Genomic DNA, 18,121 nt, shown 5'->3' on the forward strand with positions numbered 1-18,121 from the left:
TGCTACAGCAAGTCTCCCAGGGGACTGAAGGGACTTGTTTCCATGTCAGTTTTCCCCAAACCGTGAGTTCCTCAGGGAAGGACCACGTCTGATTTGCTGCTGTATCCCTGGCTCCTGACAGAGTAGGCACTCAGTGCATGTGACATAAAAGGAGGACGGGAGTACTGAGTGTCGGACAGGCCAAGGCTCCAAAGTCCCACCTGTCCACAGCCTCCTTCTGAAGCAAGAGAGGGTGCCCACGGCTTCTGTTGGGACAGCAGCTCTATGTGTACCATCTGATCCTCCCCACCCCACAGCCAACAGAGATGGACAATTAACCCAAGAGTAGCAGGTCTACAACCCTGACTTAGGACATGACCTGCTTTGGGAGCAGAAGCTCAAAGTCACACAGAGGGGCTGCGGCGGCAGGTGGAGGAGAGACGCAGAGAGAAGGGCAGGAAAGCCCCCTGGAAGCTTTAGAATGGAGGAGCTCTGACAGGCAGGGCTGAGACCCCTGTTCTATCTTGGATGCAAACTGTTTCCCCAAACTCTGTCCACACGGACATGGCCTCTCATGGCTGTTCATGGATTTCCACCCAGGTTCCAAATTTTTTAAAATGTTTATTTATTTTTGAGAGAGAGAGAGAGAGCAAGCAAGCACACGTGTGAGTAAGTGAGCAGGGGAGGGAAAGAGAGAGAGGGAGACACAGAATCCAAAGCAGGCTCCAGGCTCTAAGCTGTCAGCACAGAGCCCGACGTGGGGCTCAAACTCACGAACCATGAGATCACGACCTAAGCCGAGGTCAGACACTTAACCAACTGGGCCACCCAGGTGCCCTGATTTCCACCCTGGTTTAAACCACCATCACCTCTCATCTGGATTTTTCGGTAGCCTCCTACCTGGCCTCCCTGCTCCCATCCTTGCCCCCTCCACAGGCTAATAGCAGCCAGAGGGATCCTTTTAAAAACATAAATCAGATGATCACCCCTCTGCTCAAAACCTCCAATGGACTTGTCTTCTCACTTTGAGGGAAAGCCAAAGTCCTCACTATGGCCTCCAAGTCCCTAAGTACTTGGATTCCCAGGTTCTCTCTGACCTCACCTCCTACTACTTCCACCCCTATTTACTTCTCTCCAGCCACACTGGTGTCCTGGTTGTTCTTGGAGCCTCCCAAGCACATTCTCATCTCATGGCCTTTGCTATTCCCTCTGCCTGGGACAGTTTCCTCACCTTCAACGAGTCTTTGCTCACAGGTAACCTTCCCTCATCTTCCTACTGAATATTGCTTGCTTTTTCTTTTTTCTTTTTTAATCTTTATTTATTTTTGACAGAAAGAGAGAGAGAGAGAGACAGAGTGAGAGCAGGGGAGGGAACAGACAGAGAGGGAGACGCAGAATCCAAAGCAGGCTCCAGGCTCCGAGCTGTTAGCACAGAGCCTGACGCGGGGCTCAAACCCACGAACCGCGAGATCATGACCTGAGCCAAAGTCAGACGCTTAACCGACTGAGCCACCCAGGCACCCCTGCTTTATTTTTCTTTATAAAACTGACATCTTCTACTATATTATCAAATTGACTTCTTTATCCTATCTGTTGCATTTCTCTCCCCTAATACAATGTTGAACCTCGAGAGGGTAGAGATTTTTGTTTCAATTACTGCTCTATTCCCAGAACCTAGAACTTGGCATACATGGCCAAAACCAGCCCACAGCTTGTTTCTGTATGGTCCATGTGTAAAAAATGGCTTTTATCTATTTTTAAAAAGAATTACAAAAAAAACCAAAGAAGAATATGCAAGAGATACTAGATGTGGCCAGAAAGCCTAAAATATACTACCCAACTCTTTTCAGAAAAAATTAGCCAAGTCCTGGCCTTGAATACTGCCTGGCACACAGTCAGGTAGTCAAGAAATATTTATAAAATATATTTCTATGGCTGCTCCTTTTTGCTTCTGCAGTTGACACCTTTTGGGGTACCTTTCCATCCTATCATGACCTCTTTCTCTAAGAAACTGCCCCCTTCCTACAGAGGTGGGACCCCAGAATCCACATCTGTGCTATGTGACTTTATGCCACAGAGCAGAGCTGGATGGACCCGTGGACACCTAACCCAGGCTCGGCCAATCAGATTTTCTCTCCTGGAAGCTGGAATTCGGGTTGCTAATCCGAACTGAGGAACTGAGGCTGCTATTTTTTCCATGGACATGGCTTGCCACGGACCCACCAAAGCTGTCCATAGACAGAGAAGAATGAAGCAGACAGGACAGGTCAAGTGAGCCCCAGAAGAAAAGAGGTGGAAACACATCTGTAGAGTCTTAAGGACCTGTATCACTTGCATGTGTAACTAATGCAAATTCAACTATATCTGCCCAGCAAAGGAATGAAAATGTGAAAAACAAGCATCACAGCACAGGAGGCCCATGCGGCTCTTTCAATGGATTTGAGTGTGTGCCCAGGGGAGCATGAGATGGAAGACATAATTCTCTTATTCCCCAAATTGCTTCCATGTTTCCACGTTTCCAGTTTTCATAGCCACTTTAATGTTGAAAGATGGGCATTTCTGGCTCAGTCGGTTAAGCGTCGGACGCTTGGTTTTGGCTCAGGTCGTGATCTCATGGTTTCGTGGGTTTGAGCCCTGTGTCGGGCTCTGTGCTGGCAGTGTGGAACATGTTTGGGATTCTATCTCTTCCTCTCTCTGCCCCTCCCCCATTCTTGCCGTCTCTTTCTCTCAAAATAAATAACTATAGGTCTTAAAAAATTTTTTAGGGGTGCCTGGGTGGCTCAGTAGGTTAAGCGGCCGACTGCAGCTCAGGTCATGATCTCGCGGTCCGTGAGTTTGAGCCCTGCATCAGGCTCTGTGCTGACCGCTCAGAGCCTGGAGCCTGTTTCGGATTCTGTGTCTCCCTCTCTCTCTGACCCTCCCCTGTTCATGCTCTCTCTCTCTCTGTCTCAAAAATAAATAAACGTTAAAAAAAAATTAAAAAAATTTTTTTTAATGTTTCTTCATTTTAAAAAAAAAAATTTTTTTCAACGTTTATTTATTTATTTTTAGGACAGAGAAAGACAGAGCATGAACGGGGGAGGGGCAGAGAGAGAGGGAGACACAGAATCGGAAACAGGCTCCAGGCTCTGAGCCATCAGCCCAGAGCCTGACACGGGGCTCGAACTCACGGACCGCGAGATCGTGACCTGGCTGAAGTCAGACGCTTAACCGACTGCGCCACCCAGGCGCCCCTGTTTCTTCATTTTTGAGAGAGAGACAGAACGTGAGAGTGGGTAGGGGGAGAGAGAGGGGGACACAAAATCCGAAGCAGGTTCCAGGCTCTGAGCTGTCAGCACAGAGCCGGATGCGGGGCATGAACTCACAATCTGCAAGATCATGACCTGAGCCAAAGTGGGACGTTTAACTGACTGAGCCACCCAGGTGCCCCAGGAAAGGTTTTTTTTTTTTTTTTTTTTAATGTTTATTATTTCTGAGAGAGAGAGAGAGACAGAGCATGAGCAGGGGAGGGGCAGAAAGAGAGGAAGACACAGAATGCGAAGCAGGCTCCAGGCTCTGAGTGTCAGCACAGAAGCCCGATACAGGACTCAAACCCACGAACCATGAGCTCATGACCTGAGCCGAAGTCAGACGCTTAACTGGCTGAGCCACCCAGGCACCCCCAAGGTAAGTATTTTTTTAAGTATACAATATGGGGGAGCGTGGCTGGCTCAGTTAGTAGAGCATGCAGCTCTCAACTGAATTCTCAGGGTTGCTAGTTCAAGCCCCACGATTGGTATGGAGCCTACTTAAAAAAAAAATAAATGAAATGAATGAACGAACGAACGAATGAATGAATGAATACATAAAATAAACAAACGGGCTCCTGGGAGTTGTAGTTTGGTCCGCTTGTGCTGGCACTGCTATTGGCTCGTGCTAGCCTCTGTCCGTCTGTGGGCAAGGGCCACGGTGGTGTTCAAGAACAGCCCGTGGAAGGATCATTTGAAGAGGTGGTGATGAAGGTCATACAACAGGCGTGGACATGTTTGGATTTCCAACAGCTACCCTGCTGGATTGCCGTGGCAGATATGCCCCAAATGTAGCATTTTTCAGTGCACGTGAGGACAGAAGCCCAACACAAACATGTTCACTCCGAGGCCGCAGGATTCTGAAAGGGATTTCCAGAACCCTTTCAGAAGAGAGAAGCTGGAACAAAAATCCCCAGAGTCAAAGACACTACAGGAAGATTCACCTGGAGTGAGGCAGAGGGTCTGTGAGTGTCAGGGCTGTGGAAAATCCTTCAGGCAAAAAGGCAGTCTAACCTTGCGTGAGAGAATCCACACTGGTCAAAAGCCCTTTGAGTGGACCCACTGTGGATAAAGCTTCAGGGGCAAAGGCAATCTTGTCACATATCAGCAAAAACACACAGGAGAGAAGCCCTATCAGTGCAAGGAGTGTGGGACAAACTTTAGTCAACGAGGTAGTCTGGCCGTTCATGAAAAACTCCACACTGGACCGAAACCCTATGAGTGTGCTGTTTGTCAGAGAAACTTCAGGAATCAAAGTAACCTTGCTGTTCAAAGAAGAGTTCACAGCAATGAAAACCCCTATAGATGTGATCAGTGTAGAAAAGCCTTCAGTCAGAAAGGAAGCTGAATTGTTCACATCAGAGTCCACACGGGCCTGAAACCCTATGCTGCATACAATGCAGGAAGCATTTCTACACCAGGAGGAATCGTATCTTGCAAGGCAAAACACACACAGGAGAGATACCCTATCTGTGTGGCCAGTGTGGGAAAAGCTTCACTCAGAGAGGGAGCCTGGCTGTGCACCAGCAAAGCCATCCACAAAGACTCACCCTTTGATCACTCTCGTCACAGGAAGTTCTCTTCATGAATTAAAAGTACAAAAACCTTCAGATCAAGCAACTTATCCAATTCTATGGGATGAACGGTGACTCCTTCAGAAAGAGCATCATGGGGTAGGGCATACTGATTTTTCTCCTTTCCCCCAAATGAGTATGAAAAGTAAATGTCTTGTTTATTGCCCTTAACAATAACAACAAAATAAATAAAATACATAATATGGCCCTTCAACACACTCCAGCTACATTCATCTAGGCCTCACTTTAAACACAGCCATCTGGCATCTCTTTCTGTCCGTGCGTCCTGTCCCTGTGCTTTAATAAAACCACCTTTTTTTGCACCAAAAACAACAACAACAACAACAATAACAATAAAGCCATCTGGTCCAACTCTGGGGGAAAAAAACTTCTATAGTAGATTTAGGAAATCAGGATATGCTAGTTTCCAACGTGGACTTGAATATGTCAAATTTTAGAACAGTTCAAGGAATTCTTCAAGGACAATTTTGACTATCAGAGATTTTTGTTCACACACTGACTCCAGAAGCCGATCACCATCTATGATGGGACTCTACCATGGCTTCCATGTTCACAATCACTTTCCAAGTCTTAATTCTAGTCCCTCACGAGGTCTGGCCATACTCCCTGCCCCAAAGGTTTATGAGCTATCCCTGCATCCTCCCAAGAACTGCCCTGGGGGATTTAGTTCGTATAAAGTAGGTTTCTGTTACTTACAGTTAGAAGAAACTGTACTAAAATAGCTCCACTTGAATTCTTCCAATAACCCGCCCCTTGCTGAGCCCACCTGTTGAGTTCCTACACCCTGAAACCCGAAGAAGCCAACAAAGAGTGGGCTCTCTCCTGCACAAGGGGACTCACATGACATAGTTGATGGCATGAAAGGTATTGGTCAACAGCCGCATATGTTTTACTTTGCCCAGCAGAGCATCAGGGTTCTTCACCCTAACATAATCCAAGAAATCAAATTCTGTTTTGCATTCCGTGGAAAACTGAACAGCAGCAAACTAGAAAAAGAAGAAATGAAACGGCATTACATATCCCTTCCCACTTGTCTGTTCCGATCTATTTCTTTTATTTAATTAATTAACTAATTAACTAATTTTAATTTACATCCAAGTTAGTTAGCATCTAGTGCAACAATGATTTCAGGAGTAGATTCCTTAGTGCCCCTTACCCGTTCAGCCCATCCCCCCCTCCCACAACCCCTCCAGCAACCCTTAGTTTGTTCTCCATATTTAAGAGTCTCTTAAGTTTTGTCCCCCTCCCTGTTTTTATATTATTTTTGCTTCCCTTCCTTTATGCTCATCTGTTTTGTATCTTAAATTCCTCATGTGAGTGAAGTCATATGATATTGGTCTTTCTCTAATTTTGCTTAGCATAATACCCTCTAGTTCCATCCACGTTGTTGCAAATGGCAAGATTTCATTCTTTTTGATTGCCAAGGAATACTCCAATCTATTTCTTATCCGAGACCTGGGGAACCCAACTCCACATCCCTGCCTCAAAGCATTCTTTTGAAAATGAGGTAATATATACACAAACACAGAAATAAAATTAAATAAGCCTCTGATCCCTTACGTCGTGCTGTCTGCTGAACTCCTATCCTCTGGGTCAGCCTGCCTCACCAGTGGGGATGGCTTCTAGTAACCATATTTGTGCTGAATGACCCTGCTAAACTGACTACAGCTGGTTGGGCCACAGAGAGAGAGCCACTTGACTGAGGCTAGGCCAGTCAGAATCTATTCTCTGGGAATTTGGAATTTGCAGAGGGAGGGGTTGGTTGAGAGGCCAAAACAAAAAAAACAAAAAAAAACAAAAAACAACCCATCCTCCTGAAACCTTCACATGTGAACTTGGGAGCTTTCCACAGTCTCATGTGATCCAAAGAAGCTGAGGGAGCTAGTCTGCAAGAGAGAAGAAGGAAGCAAAAGCCAAAAAGAAACAGAAATGAGAACTAAGGAAAATCCTACAAGCTTTTTACTTCCTGGTTCTTGACTCTTCCAGAGGTCCAGTTACACCGTGGCTTTAGATTCTGGAGATACCTCATGCTAAATTTTTTTTATGCCTTAAGCTAGCTCAAGTAGGCATGTATTGCCTACAAACAGAAAAGCTAATTAATATATTTACCTGGTAGGAAGAGTTGCTGAGTTTCCTCATCACATCCTTCATGAAGTCCAGAATTTTCTGAAATTCATCTTGCTGCAGGCTCATTGAACCATCAAACAGAAATACCAAGTCTACGTTGCCCTTTATACATTCTACAGAGACCAGACACAAAGGGACTTAATGAAGTGTCTCCATGGGTTGGCCTGCCCATGCTGGTTCCCTCTTATGAGCAACCACTTGGGAGAGATTTTTACCCATTAGATCCCCAGCTCCTTACCCTGATAACCAGGATGACTTTGCAGCACAGGACCCTTCAGATTCTGGTCGAAAAGGTAACACAGGCCACTCAGATAAACATTCTGGTCACATGTCCGAGACAGTCCAGGGTCACAGGCCTGAAGGAAGCAAAGGTTAAAAAAAGAAGGGTTAGGGCTTCCTTTTCCTGTGTGTCTTTTGGGCATCATCAGTCAAGAACAAGAACCTTCAGAGTCATCATCCCCTATCCTCACTCCCCACATCCAACTGGTTATGCCTAGAGGACAGAGTCTAAACTCTTGAGTTTGGCATTCATATCGTTTACAGTTGAGCACTACCCCACATTTCCAGGCCCTTCTTCTTCCATTCCCAATCACACATTCTGTGTTTAAGCCAAATCACTCACGATTCCCGGAATATACAGTGTTGTTTCTTTCATTTATGACTATCTCTCCTGCCAAGCTGCAATTTTTCTTGAAAGTCAGAGCTCATGTCATCTTTGTATCTCACTCCTCTGACCCCATCAGAACCCAGCACATCAGCTGGCATGTTAATAACATCTAAGTAAACAAGCTCAAATTAAATACTGGGTAAATATTTCACTCAGCTAGCCTTCTATCTCTCACATACCTGTGTCAGAAGATGCTTCTGGGATGAACTGTAAAGACCAATGGGCTTACAATCAAATGGGAATTTGACTCCAATCCTGGCTCTACCTCTTTAAAACCATGTGACCTTGGGGCACCTGGGTGGCTCAGTTGGTTGAGCATCTGACTCTTGATTTCAGCTCAGGTCATGATCTCGTGGTTTGTGAGTTCGAGCCCCACGTCTGGCTCTGTGTTGACAGTGTGGAGTCTGCTTGGGATTCTCCCTCTCTCCCTGCCTCTCTCTCTCTCTCTCTCTCAATAAATAAACTTGATAAAAAATAAAATAAAATAAAACCATGTGACCTTGGCCAAGTCTCTTAACCTCTTTGGTTTTGCTTCCTCATGTGTAAAATGTGTATACTGATCCCTATCTACCCGAGTGTCTCAAGGGTTAAAAAAGATAAAGCAGTGATTCCCAAACGTCAGGCATTTGTGTACCATGGGACAATTTCTGCCATGTGGGTGTCTCAGGCATATTATTATTTATTTGATATTTTATTTACTTTAAATTTACTTTCTTAAAACTTTAGCCTCATCCCAAGCAATTCAATCCAAGAAATCATGAATTTGATGTGTTGTATATTTTTCCTAAAAAAAAAACATTAAATAAAAATGTAACTATAAAACATTAAACGCTTGCATACCACCAAAAATCATCTCTGTACATCAGAGGTCACAGATATTTCATATTTGGAAAAAACTGATATTGGGTCTCAAAAATAACTGGCTCATATTCAATTCTTAATAAACACTGATTGAATCAGAGTCTCTCTGATGCTTTTAATCTTCTACAGGATCTTTATTCCATTTTCCTTTCTTCTTCTCAATCTCCCTTAGCATCAAGCTTCACTGGCTCTCATATCACACTGTACAAAATTCTTACCAAAAGGCTTCCCTTTGTGGCATCTGTCGCCAGAGTCATTCCCAAGTACTTGGAGGTATAGTTGGAACCTGTAGACACCAGGAGATTGGGCTGGAGGAATTTAGGCAACCCAGGTGTGGTGGGTCAGCCTCAATTTCCCTGGGACACCATTCCTCCCAGTTTTCTCACCAGTTACTCACCATGCAGGCTGACTGGGATGCAGTGGCCAGTGCCTGCCTGGCACTGATAGAGGTTTCCTGTGCTGTTCCCCTCACCTGGAGCTCCTACGACAACCCTGATGAGAAATCTCGCCTGTGAGATTGAGTTGTCCCGTTTTTTACCCACCCACTCCCACCCACTGAGGGTTCAGATCCACAAGAATCTCAAAGCAATGCAGCCACTCCCTTTCAGGGAGGCTCCTCAGCTCCTACCCCTTCCCTGTGGAATCCCAGATAAGATAAGCCAATACGTCAAAATTCTGGAAAGTTAAGGATCTTTTTCCATTTATTGTCTAGAAAAACTGAGGTCCAGAGAATGATGTGGGACAATGTCACATTATGAGTTCGTTCAAATTCAGTTCAGTTCATCAGTAGCATTAATTCAGTAGCATATCTACGACGTGCTAGGCTGGGGTATACGCTAGGGATGAGGTGGGAGAAAGAGAAGCGAAATCCCTGCCGTCAGGGAGCTCACTGCCTAGTCGGAGGGCCAGTGGGAAATCTAGGAAGCGTTGCAAAGCCTTTTAGGGGCTGTGATATTTACTCTTCCGTCAGACACTTATGTGGAGCTTTAAAGATGGGCTGTCCTCGTCTTATCTGACGGGCTCGCTTCTGTTTCCGAGAAATCCCACCCCGACTCCGTGAGACGGCAAGACCCTGGGGACCCGCTGGTTCCCCATCTGGCCCACCCGGGGCTGGGATCCTGGCCGCCTGTCCTGACTCCGCAGGGCAGGGAGGCCCTGGGAGGCAGCTCACCAGTCTCCAACCTGCAGAACGCGGTACCCAAAATGCCTCCCGGCGTGTGGGAACGAGAAGTTTTGCACGTGGCGGACTTCCAGGTTGTAGCTGGAGACCTGGGCTGAGGGAGACGGTGGGGGGGCGGGGGCGGGGGGGGGGGAGGTGCGGTCAGCCACTTCCGCTGGCCAGCGACCCCGCACGCGCCCCCAGAGCCACGGGCGCCGATTGGCCGGCGCCCACGTGCCCTAAGTGGGTGGGTCCACCCACAAAACCCTGGTGCTGTCCTCCTCCGCCCCCGCAGCCAGCTGCCTACGCCCCAGAAGGAGCCGGACCTTTCCCCTTGGGCTTCCCCTTTGACTGCCTTGACCCCGGGGAAATTTGGAAGGAGCGACTCCCTACTACCCAGAGCCCATTTGGCCTCCCTGCAAAGAAGGAAGGATGAGAAGGCGGAGGTCCGTGAGATAGTGGCAGATGGAAGGCGTCCCCCAGGCCGTGCGGTTGCCCCATAGCAGAGTGCATCTCCCTACACACCCACTTCTCCCTTGGGCCGCCGGCCCAAGATAATTAGCCTCCGGCCTCCTTCCACAGACTCAGAGTTTCAGGATCCCCTGATTTCTGTGAAGCTGCCTCTCATCTCATGCTCCCTTACTGCCCACGCCACCATGCACCAGTCTCTTCCTTAGCTCTCAGATTCCCCCATGCCACCCCCCCCACCCCCCACCCCCCAAGCAGCCTGGGCATCCTCTGCAAGCCCCTAACTGTCCATTCTGGCCCTGCTTTCCTTCCAGGCACCAGGCTTATTTCCACAGCATCCTGGGATGGCAGAGATGCTGCTCGCCATTTGTTCAGGTGAATGGACTCACCCCCAGAGAGGGCAGGCCCAGACCCCAGCCCAGCTCCAGGTACCCATTAGCCATCTGCCTTTTTCTAAGACCTCACTCCACGTCTCTACTGCCGCCTGTATCTCCCTTCTCTGTCTTTTCCTCCATACCTTGCCTCTACTTCGGACTCTCTTTCCTTTCCCCCTTTTCCCTTCAAGACTCCTGATCCTCACATCAGCTAAGGCCATTCCCACCCTTAAAGCCACTGCTCAGTAGTCCAGTTCCACAAAACCCTGCCCTTCCCCTGGCCACAGACACATGTCCCCTCCCCGACCCTCCCCTGTTCCCTTGCCTACCAAAGAAAAGAGGCCCAGACAGCAGCAGCCTCACTACGATGGTGCAGGAATTCATCCTTCCAGCGGCCGCAGGGACCTGACCAAGGAAGGCTCCAGGTTCAGAGAGCCCTGGGGATTCGCTGACAACCCAGACAGGGTCAAAGAGGAAAATGACAATGCCCCAGGGCCTCTTGCAGTGGGACTTTCTCACAGAGGCGCCAGCCTGGTGACACTGGGTGGGGGTGAGCCTGTAGGGGTTGTGAAACCGCATGAGTTGAGAGGAAGTGTAACCAGGTTAGAGACATTTCCTGTGCCTGCTTGCATTTTCACATCATCCAGGAGCAGACGACACGGTAGGCAGATGACCACCTCTTCTGCCCAAGGCCTGCTGATCCATTGTCTTTCACCAACACAAATGGAAGACTCAGTAAAGGACTGGTCAAATAAACTGTGGTACAAACATAATGGGATGCCACAAAAAAAAAAAAAAAAAAAAAGAGTAAGGAAAGAAATAGGTAGGAAAAAGAAAAAGAATGAGATAGCTTTCTCTTCACATTGAAAAATGCCCCTAATACACTGTTGAAGAAAAAGAGCAAGTTACAGACAGTATAGTTAGTGACTTATTTTTCTTCTAAAAAACAAAAAAGAAAAAAAAATCCGCAGAAAGGGAGAAAATATTTGCAAATCTCATATCTAACACAGGACTTGTATCCAGAATATACAAAGAACTCTTGTAACTCAACAGTAAAAAGACAAATAACCCAGCTTTTCAAATGGGCAGAGAGTTTAAATAAACATTTCTCTGAAGATGACATGTAAATAGCCACTAACATAGAAAAGATGCTCAGTATCATCGGTCGTTAGGGAAATGCAAATCAAAACCAAAATAAGGGGCACCTGGGTGGCTTCGTTGGTAAGCGGCCAGCTTTGGCTCAGGTGATGATCTCACGATTCCTGAGTTCGAGTTCCGCATCAGGTTGACAGCTGACAGCTCAGATCCTGGAGCCTGCTTCAGATTCTGTGTCTCCCTCTCTCTCTGCCCCTCCCTGCTCACCCTCTGTCTCTCTCTCTCTCTCTCACTCAAAAATAAATAAACATTAAGAAAATAAATAAATAAATAAATAAATAAATAAATAAATAAAATGGTGAGGTTCACAGTATGTGAATTCCATCTTTAAAAAATGAAAAATATGGGAATGCAAGCTGGTGCAGCCACTCTGGGAAACAACACGGAGGTTCCTCAAAAAACTAAAAATAGAACAACCCTAGACCCAGCAATGGTACTACTAGGCATCTATCCAAGGGATACAGGTGTGCTCTTTCGAAGGGACACATGCACCCCTATGTTTATAGCAGCACTATCGACAATAGCCAAAGTATGGAAAGAACCCAAATGTCCATCGATGGATGAATGGATAAAGAAGATGTGGTAGATATATACAATGGAGTATTACTTGGCAGTCAAAAAGAATGAAATCTTGCCATTTGCAACTACGTGGATGGCACTGGAGGGCATTATGCTAAGTGAAATTAGTCAGAGAAAGACAAAAATCATATGACTTCACTCATATGAGGACTTAAAGAGACAAAACAGATGAACATAAGGGAAGGGAAACAATATAAAAACAGGGAGGGGGACAAAACAGAAGAGACTCATAAATATGGAGAACAAACTGAGGGTTACTGGAGAGGTTGTGGGAGGGTAGATGGGCTAAATGGGTAAGGGGCAGTAAGGAATCTATTCCTGAAATCATTGTTTCACTATATGCTAATTTGGATATAAATTTAAAAAATTAAAAATTAAATTAAAAAAAAAGGAAAGCTGAATTCAATCTATAATATTTGGCAATTTATAGAGAGCACCCATAAAAGTGAATCACTGTGTCATGAAAGAAATCAGATGGAAAAATAAAAAAATAGAAGTTGAAATTGCGCGTGTGTGTATAAAAAATCTGAAAAGACACACAACCAAACTCCCAAACAGTGGTTATCTCTGAAGAATAACGTTGACACATTTCTGTATTGTCAGATCTTTTTTTACAATGAGGATGTATAAGTTATGTAACTAAAAAAAAATACAAATAGTTAAAAGCACAACAGAATTGAGGAACTTGTCTTCACTTATGGGAAAGTGGGAAGGACCTTCAGATTCTCCCTCTGTTGTGAAGAAATCCTGTTCAGCTTGCAAAGCCACTTTCAGTAGCTGTCCCTGGGGAAGGCTTTTGCAGACAGATTATCTATAATCTGCTGCTAGGCAGCTACAATGTGACAAGTTGCCTCCTAGTACTTAGATAATATCAGGTAGTCTTTTTCAAATTCAGTTAAAATCAGATTATTCAGACTGATTCCTTTGGTCCTCTGTGCAGTGGTTATGATTTACATCTGACCAAATTCTTTTCTATTGTTCTGAGATGACAAAAAAGAACACACACTTAAAAATTCAAACATTACAGGGGCGCCTGGGTGGCTCAGTCGGTGAAGCATCCCACTTCAGCTCAGGTCATGATCTCACGGTTTGTGAGTTGGAGCCCCACGTTGGGCTCTGTGCTGACAGCTGAGAACCTGGAGTCTACTTCAGATTCTGTGTCTCCCTCTCTCTCTGCTCCTCCCCCCCACTCTCTCAAAAATAAACATTTTTTAAAAGTATAAAATTAAAAAAAATTCAAACATTACAGAAGCATGTAAAGTAAAAGGAAGAAAACTCTCTTTTAACATCCACCCCAACTCCTAAATCTCAAAAATAACCACTGGTAATAATTTAGAGCCATAGATTCTTTGTGACAAAAAAAAAATGTCAGTTCTAATAATTAACCATACAGGTTGGACGTGTTTGGAAAAACTAATTATCTTCCCACAGAGCATCTAACCCAGAATTAATTGTCAAATCAGCCCTCTCCAGAGTAAAGGTTTTCTTCTAGGCCATCTTCAAAATTTAGATTCTTGAATCAGGGCTTATGTTTATAGAAACTTCAAGTGTATCTGTAACAACCCCTGGGATGGAAGGAATTCAGGAAATGATCTCAAAGTCTCTACTGCTTGGATTATAGTCTATGTGTATGCTTCAGCAGGTAAGTATACTGATTTACATATTTATCAGATTTTGTTTTTCAGTTTGTTAATTCATTTAATTTATTTACTAAGAGACAGCAAGAATGAGTGGGGGGAGAGGGGCAGGAAGAGAGAGGGAGAGAGAGAGAGAGAGAGAGAGACAGAGACAGAGACAGAGAGAGAGAATCTTAGCATGGAGCCTGATGCAGGAGTCGATTCCACAACCCTGGGATCATGATTGGAGCCAAAATCAAGAATCGGATACTCAACTAACTGAGACACCCAGGTGCCCCTGGTTTTCAGTTTAAAAGAGCAAAAGAACATTTTTCCCCCTTCTGTTTGAGGTCTATAAATCTGAGGAAGCCTCAAAAGTACAAGGAAGCCCCAAGGATTCTAGGGAATCAGAGGTTCCATGTTGGAGAGAGCAGATGACTCCCTGAAGAGTTGGGTTGCAGACATCTGAGGCTGGGACCACGTGGGGAAGTCCTGAGACAGGATGTTCCTTGCACACTTGTGGGCGCACGCGCGCACACACACACACACACACACACACACACACACACACACAGTTCTTCCTTAGTCACAGGCCTTTATCATATCTCAAATAGTCTGTTCTCTGAGGGCTCAGTTGGGTCTCTCAGTTCCATTCCATTTGCCCAAACGCCCATCAATTCTCACGGGAACAATTTACTGCCACTGTAGCTCTTCCTTTCTTCACTCTCCTGCCTCTAGAGAAGGTTCCACCTCCTGGGGAAGGTCCATATTAACCTAGAGAAACCTGAGCTTGTCTCTCTTAGGCTTTAAAACCTCTGATGATTCTCCTTTTGCATACACACGATCATCTCCAAGCTTGTTGGCATGGCTTGCAAGGGCCTTGTTGCCTCTCTAGACTCTGTGCTCCGATTTAGTAAATGACTCATCAGTGTTCAAACAGATGAAGCATCTAGAGAGGACTTTATGAAACTCAAAGCATTGGCCTTACTGTCACCCACTTCTGAGGAAAGCAGCTGCAGTAGGAGCCTTCTGCTTGATGTTATCTTGGCTGCATCAAATGAGCAGTATGAAACTGACAGGCCAGGGGCGCCTGGCTGGCTCAGTCAGGGGAGCACGTGACTCTTGATCTCAGGGTTGTGAGCTTGAGCCCCATGTTGGCTGTAGAGATTACTTAAAAATAAAATCTTAAAAAAGAATAGGAAAGAGGGACGCCTGGGTGGCTCAGTCGGTTAAGCATCTGACTTCGGCTCAGGTCACGATCTCAGGGTTCGGGAGCTTGAGCCCCGCATCAGGCACGCATCAGATGAGCTGCTTCTGTAAATATGAGCCCTGCTTTGGGTGAGCCCCATTTCTTTCTGTCTCTGTCTCTGTCTCTCTGTCTCTCTCAATCTGCTCCTCGCTCACTTGTGCCTTCTCTCTCTAAGGAAGAAGGAGGAGGGGCACCTGGGTGGCTCAGTTGGTTAGGTGAGTGACTTCGGCTCAAGTCACGATCTCACAGTTTGTGGGTTCGAGCCCCAAGTCGGGCTCTGTGCTGACAGCTCAGAGCCTGGAGCCTGTTTCGGATTCTGTGTCTTCCCCTCTCTCTGCCCCTCCCCTACTCACTCTCTGTGTCTCTTTGTCTCTCAATAATAAACAAACATTAAAAAAAATTTTAAAAAAAGGAGGAAGAGGAAGAGGAGAAGAAAGAAAGAGAAAGAAAAAGAGAAAAGAGAAGAGAAAAGAAAAGAAGAAAAGAGAAGAAAAGAAAAGAAAAGAAAAGAAAAGAAAAGAAAAGAAAAGAAAAAAGAAAAGGAAACTGATCGTGCTGGCAGGGAGACAGCTAACCAAGGGCAAGGTAGCCTCAGATAGACTGAACCCAAAAGATGCCAGCTTTCTTCAGGATGGCTTAGTTGCTCCACTTACCAACTGTTCCATGAAAATGGACTCAGGCATATCATGTCACAGAGGAGTGACAAATGTGATCCTACGCTGGGAAGTTCTGGGGTACCCAGGATCTGTGCATCTAAGATGAAGCCAACGGCCTGGATGCCTCAGCTCTTCTGTGTCCGTGGTAAGGTAAAATGATTTCAAATATGTCTTATTTTTCTATAGGTCCATCTGTAAACGATGAGAGAGAATTTTCTCTTGCTCCGTGCAGGAGAGTGAACAAGATTTTGTGTGCAGCAATTTCTCATCTTCATCACTGCTCATTCCCTGGCCCAAGCCACCATCACCTAGTGCCAGGATTTTGTGGCGGTCCCTTAACTGGTCCCCTGCTTCCAGTCTTGCCCCTGCTGTAGTCTGTTCTCCATACAGCAGCCAGGAGGATCCTTTAAAGATACAAGTCATGGGGCTGAGCCTGGATGGCTCCGTCGGTCAAGCGTCTGACTCCTGGTTTCATCTCAGGCCATGATCTCATGGTTCATGGGATGGAGCCCCATGTGGGGCTCTGTGCTGACAGCAAGGAGCCTGCTTGGGATTCTCTCCTCTCTCTGCCCCTCCCCTGCTCTTTCTTTCTCTCTCTCAAGATAAATAAATAAACATTAAAAAAATAAAATAAAAATATATGTCAGATCATGCTGCTTTCTTGCTCAAAACCCTTCGGTGGTTCTCCATTTCACTCAAAATACAAGCCAAAGTTCTCATTGTGGCCTAGAGGGACTTAAGTTGTCAGATACATCTCACTATCTTTCTGAAATCTAGTCCCCATCTTGCTCACTCCTTTTCAACTACACTGCTGTCCTGGCTCTTTGTTCAGTCCAACACACCTTTGCCCCAGGGCCTTTGCACCTGCTCTTCTCTTCCTTGGGTTTCCCAAGAAAGCCTCATGGCTCATTCCTGGATCATCTCCTCTGAACTTTTCTCCTTAGCAGTTATAGGGCTTCAGCTTATAGTATTTAATTTACTTATCCATCTGGTTTACTGTCCACCTGTTAGAATATGAACTCCACCAGGGCAGAAATACTGTTTCTTGTTGCCATTCACTGCTGTATCCCCAGTACCTAAAACAGTGCCTGGAGCATAGCAGGTAAATATTTAGTCAGCAAGTATTCACCGAGGAGTGAATGCTTGGGGCTTCCCTTGCCCCTAAGGATAATTAAGCTTTCCAGGGTCTAGACTCTTAGGACCAAAAAGCTGTATTGTCCGAAAAGAAGAGGTTGAAGGAGTTGAAAGAAGAGGCCTGAATTCCCAGAGTCAGGAATTTATTTAATATAGGGGCGCCTGGGTGGCTCAGTCGGTTGGGCATCTGACTTCAGATCAGGTCATGATCTCAGAGTCTGTGAGTTCGAGCCCCACATCAGGCTCTGTGCTGACAGCTCAGAGCCTGGAGCCTGCTTCGGATTCTGTGCCTCCCTCTCTCTCTGCGCCCAACCCACTCGCATTCTGTCTCTGTCTCTCTCAAAAATAAATAAACATTAAAAAAATTTAATATATAAAATTAAATAATACACTGGTGGCAGGTTAGAAAGAAGTTGGGTCCCTCCAGAACAGAAACTTGGAGGACACAGAGGGGATAGTCATAAGTGAGGGGAGAACAGGGCAGAAATGCAGAGAAATAGATGTCATGAGAGAGAATTCATGAGGTCTACAAACAGGGAACGGTGACAACTGAAAGGCTACCTCCATTCCCGATGGCCTCTCTCGTTCCAGTCACAGTAGGGCCACACTGAACCCTTTCTCCTGTGCTTAAATGAATAACATGTTGAATAAGCAAGGGTGTGGCAGCAGGGAGCCTCGGGGCATGCCTGGCTGATGTAGAGGGCAGCTGGAAAAGCAGGCTGGTGCCTCCCTCTCCCCTTTACCCCCCAATCCACCAGGCCTGACTGCCTACAAACCCAGGATGAATCGGGGCAAAGTTCTCTTTTCTGATTCACACAGAAGATTTGCTGGTGCAAATGGTGTGCTTGCCCAGCTGCTACCTCCCAGCCCAGGCTCGCCACCCACCACTTCCTCCTGGGTACAGTGACATGGGCCCCTTTGGTCAGGATGGTTCTGACAGAAATATCTGGGTCACCACAGGGCCCCTTCTCCTTCTTCCCACCTGCCAGGAGAGGGAGAAACTGCCCTACCCCCGGAAGGGGGCCTCAGGGGAGGGGAGGATATGAAGGCCCAGAGGGGCTCAGAGGCCCCCACCCTATTGCAAGGCCCTTATGATCTCATGGCTAGGCACACCAGAGCATTCTAAAGTTCTAGAAACTCTACCTGGATTTTCTGAGGAAGGGCTGACCTGAACATACCACAGGTAGGGATTTCCTACAGATGGCACTCTTGAGT

General features: G+C 46.1%; 1 protein-coding gene and 1 long non-coding RNA gene across 4 annotated transcripts in view; one reads left to right on the forward strand and one right to left on the reverse strand.

Annotated features, from left to right (window-relative positions):
- ITGAL (integrin subunit alpha L) overlaps positions 1 to 11,096 on the reverse strand; it is a 43,142-nt gene extending 32,046 nt beyond the window's left edge. The window contains exons 1-7 of one of the 3 annotated variants that reach the window (XM_043560053.1): positions 10,847 to 11,096; positions 9,688 to 9,790; positions 8,914 to 9,008; positions 8,735 to 8,802; positions 7,227 to 7,344; positions 6,971 to 7,101; positions 5,702 to 5,847 (exon numbers count right to left, since the gene is read on the reverse strand). In XM_043560053.1, coding sequence (XP_043415988.1) covers positions 5,702 to 5,847; positions 6,971 to 7,101; positions 7,227 to 7,344; positions 8,735 to 8,802; positions 8,914 to 9,008; positions 9,688 to 9,790; positions 10,847 to 11,096 — 911 coding nt within the window. The remainder of the gene's footprint in view (positions 1 to 5,701; positions 5,848 to 6,970; positions 7,102 to 7,226; positions 7,345 to 8,734; positions 8,803 to 8,913; positions 9,009 to 9,687; positions 9,791 to 10,846) is intronic. The other 2 variants (XM_043560054.1, XM_043560055.1) reach the window with 2 other exon arrangements.
- LOC122471450 lies at positions 9,822 to 16,287 on the forward strand. The gene is made up of 3 exons (XR_006294190.1): positions 9,822 to 10,121; positions 10,458 to 10,518; positions 15,959 to 16,287. It is a non-coding gene; the product is annotated as an uncharacterized LOC122471450 (long non-coding RNA).
- Positions 16,288 to 18,121: the final 1,834 nt, after the last annotated feature.

This window comes from Prionailurus bengalensis, chromosome E3 (genome assembly GCF_016509475.1).
Source record: "Prionailurus bengalensis isolate Pbe53 chromosome E3, Fcat_Pben_1.1_paternal_pri, whole genome shotgun sequence".
Lineage (NCBI taxonomy): Eukaryota > Metazoa > Chordata > Mammalia > Carnivora > Felidae > Prionailurus > Prionailurus bengalensis.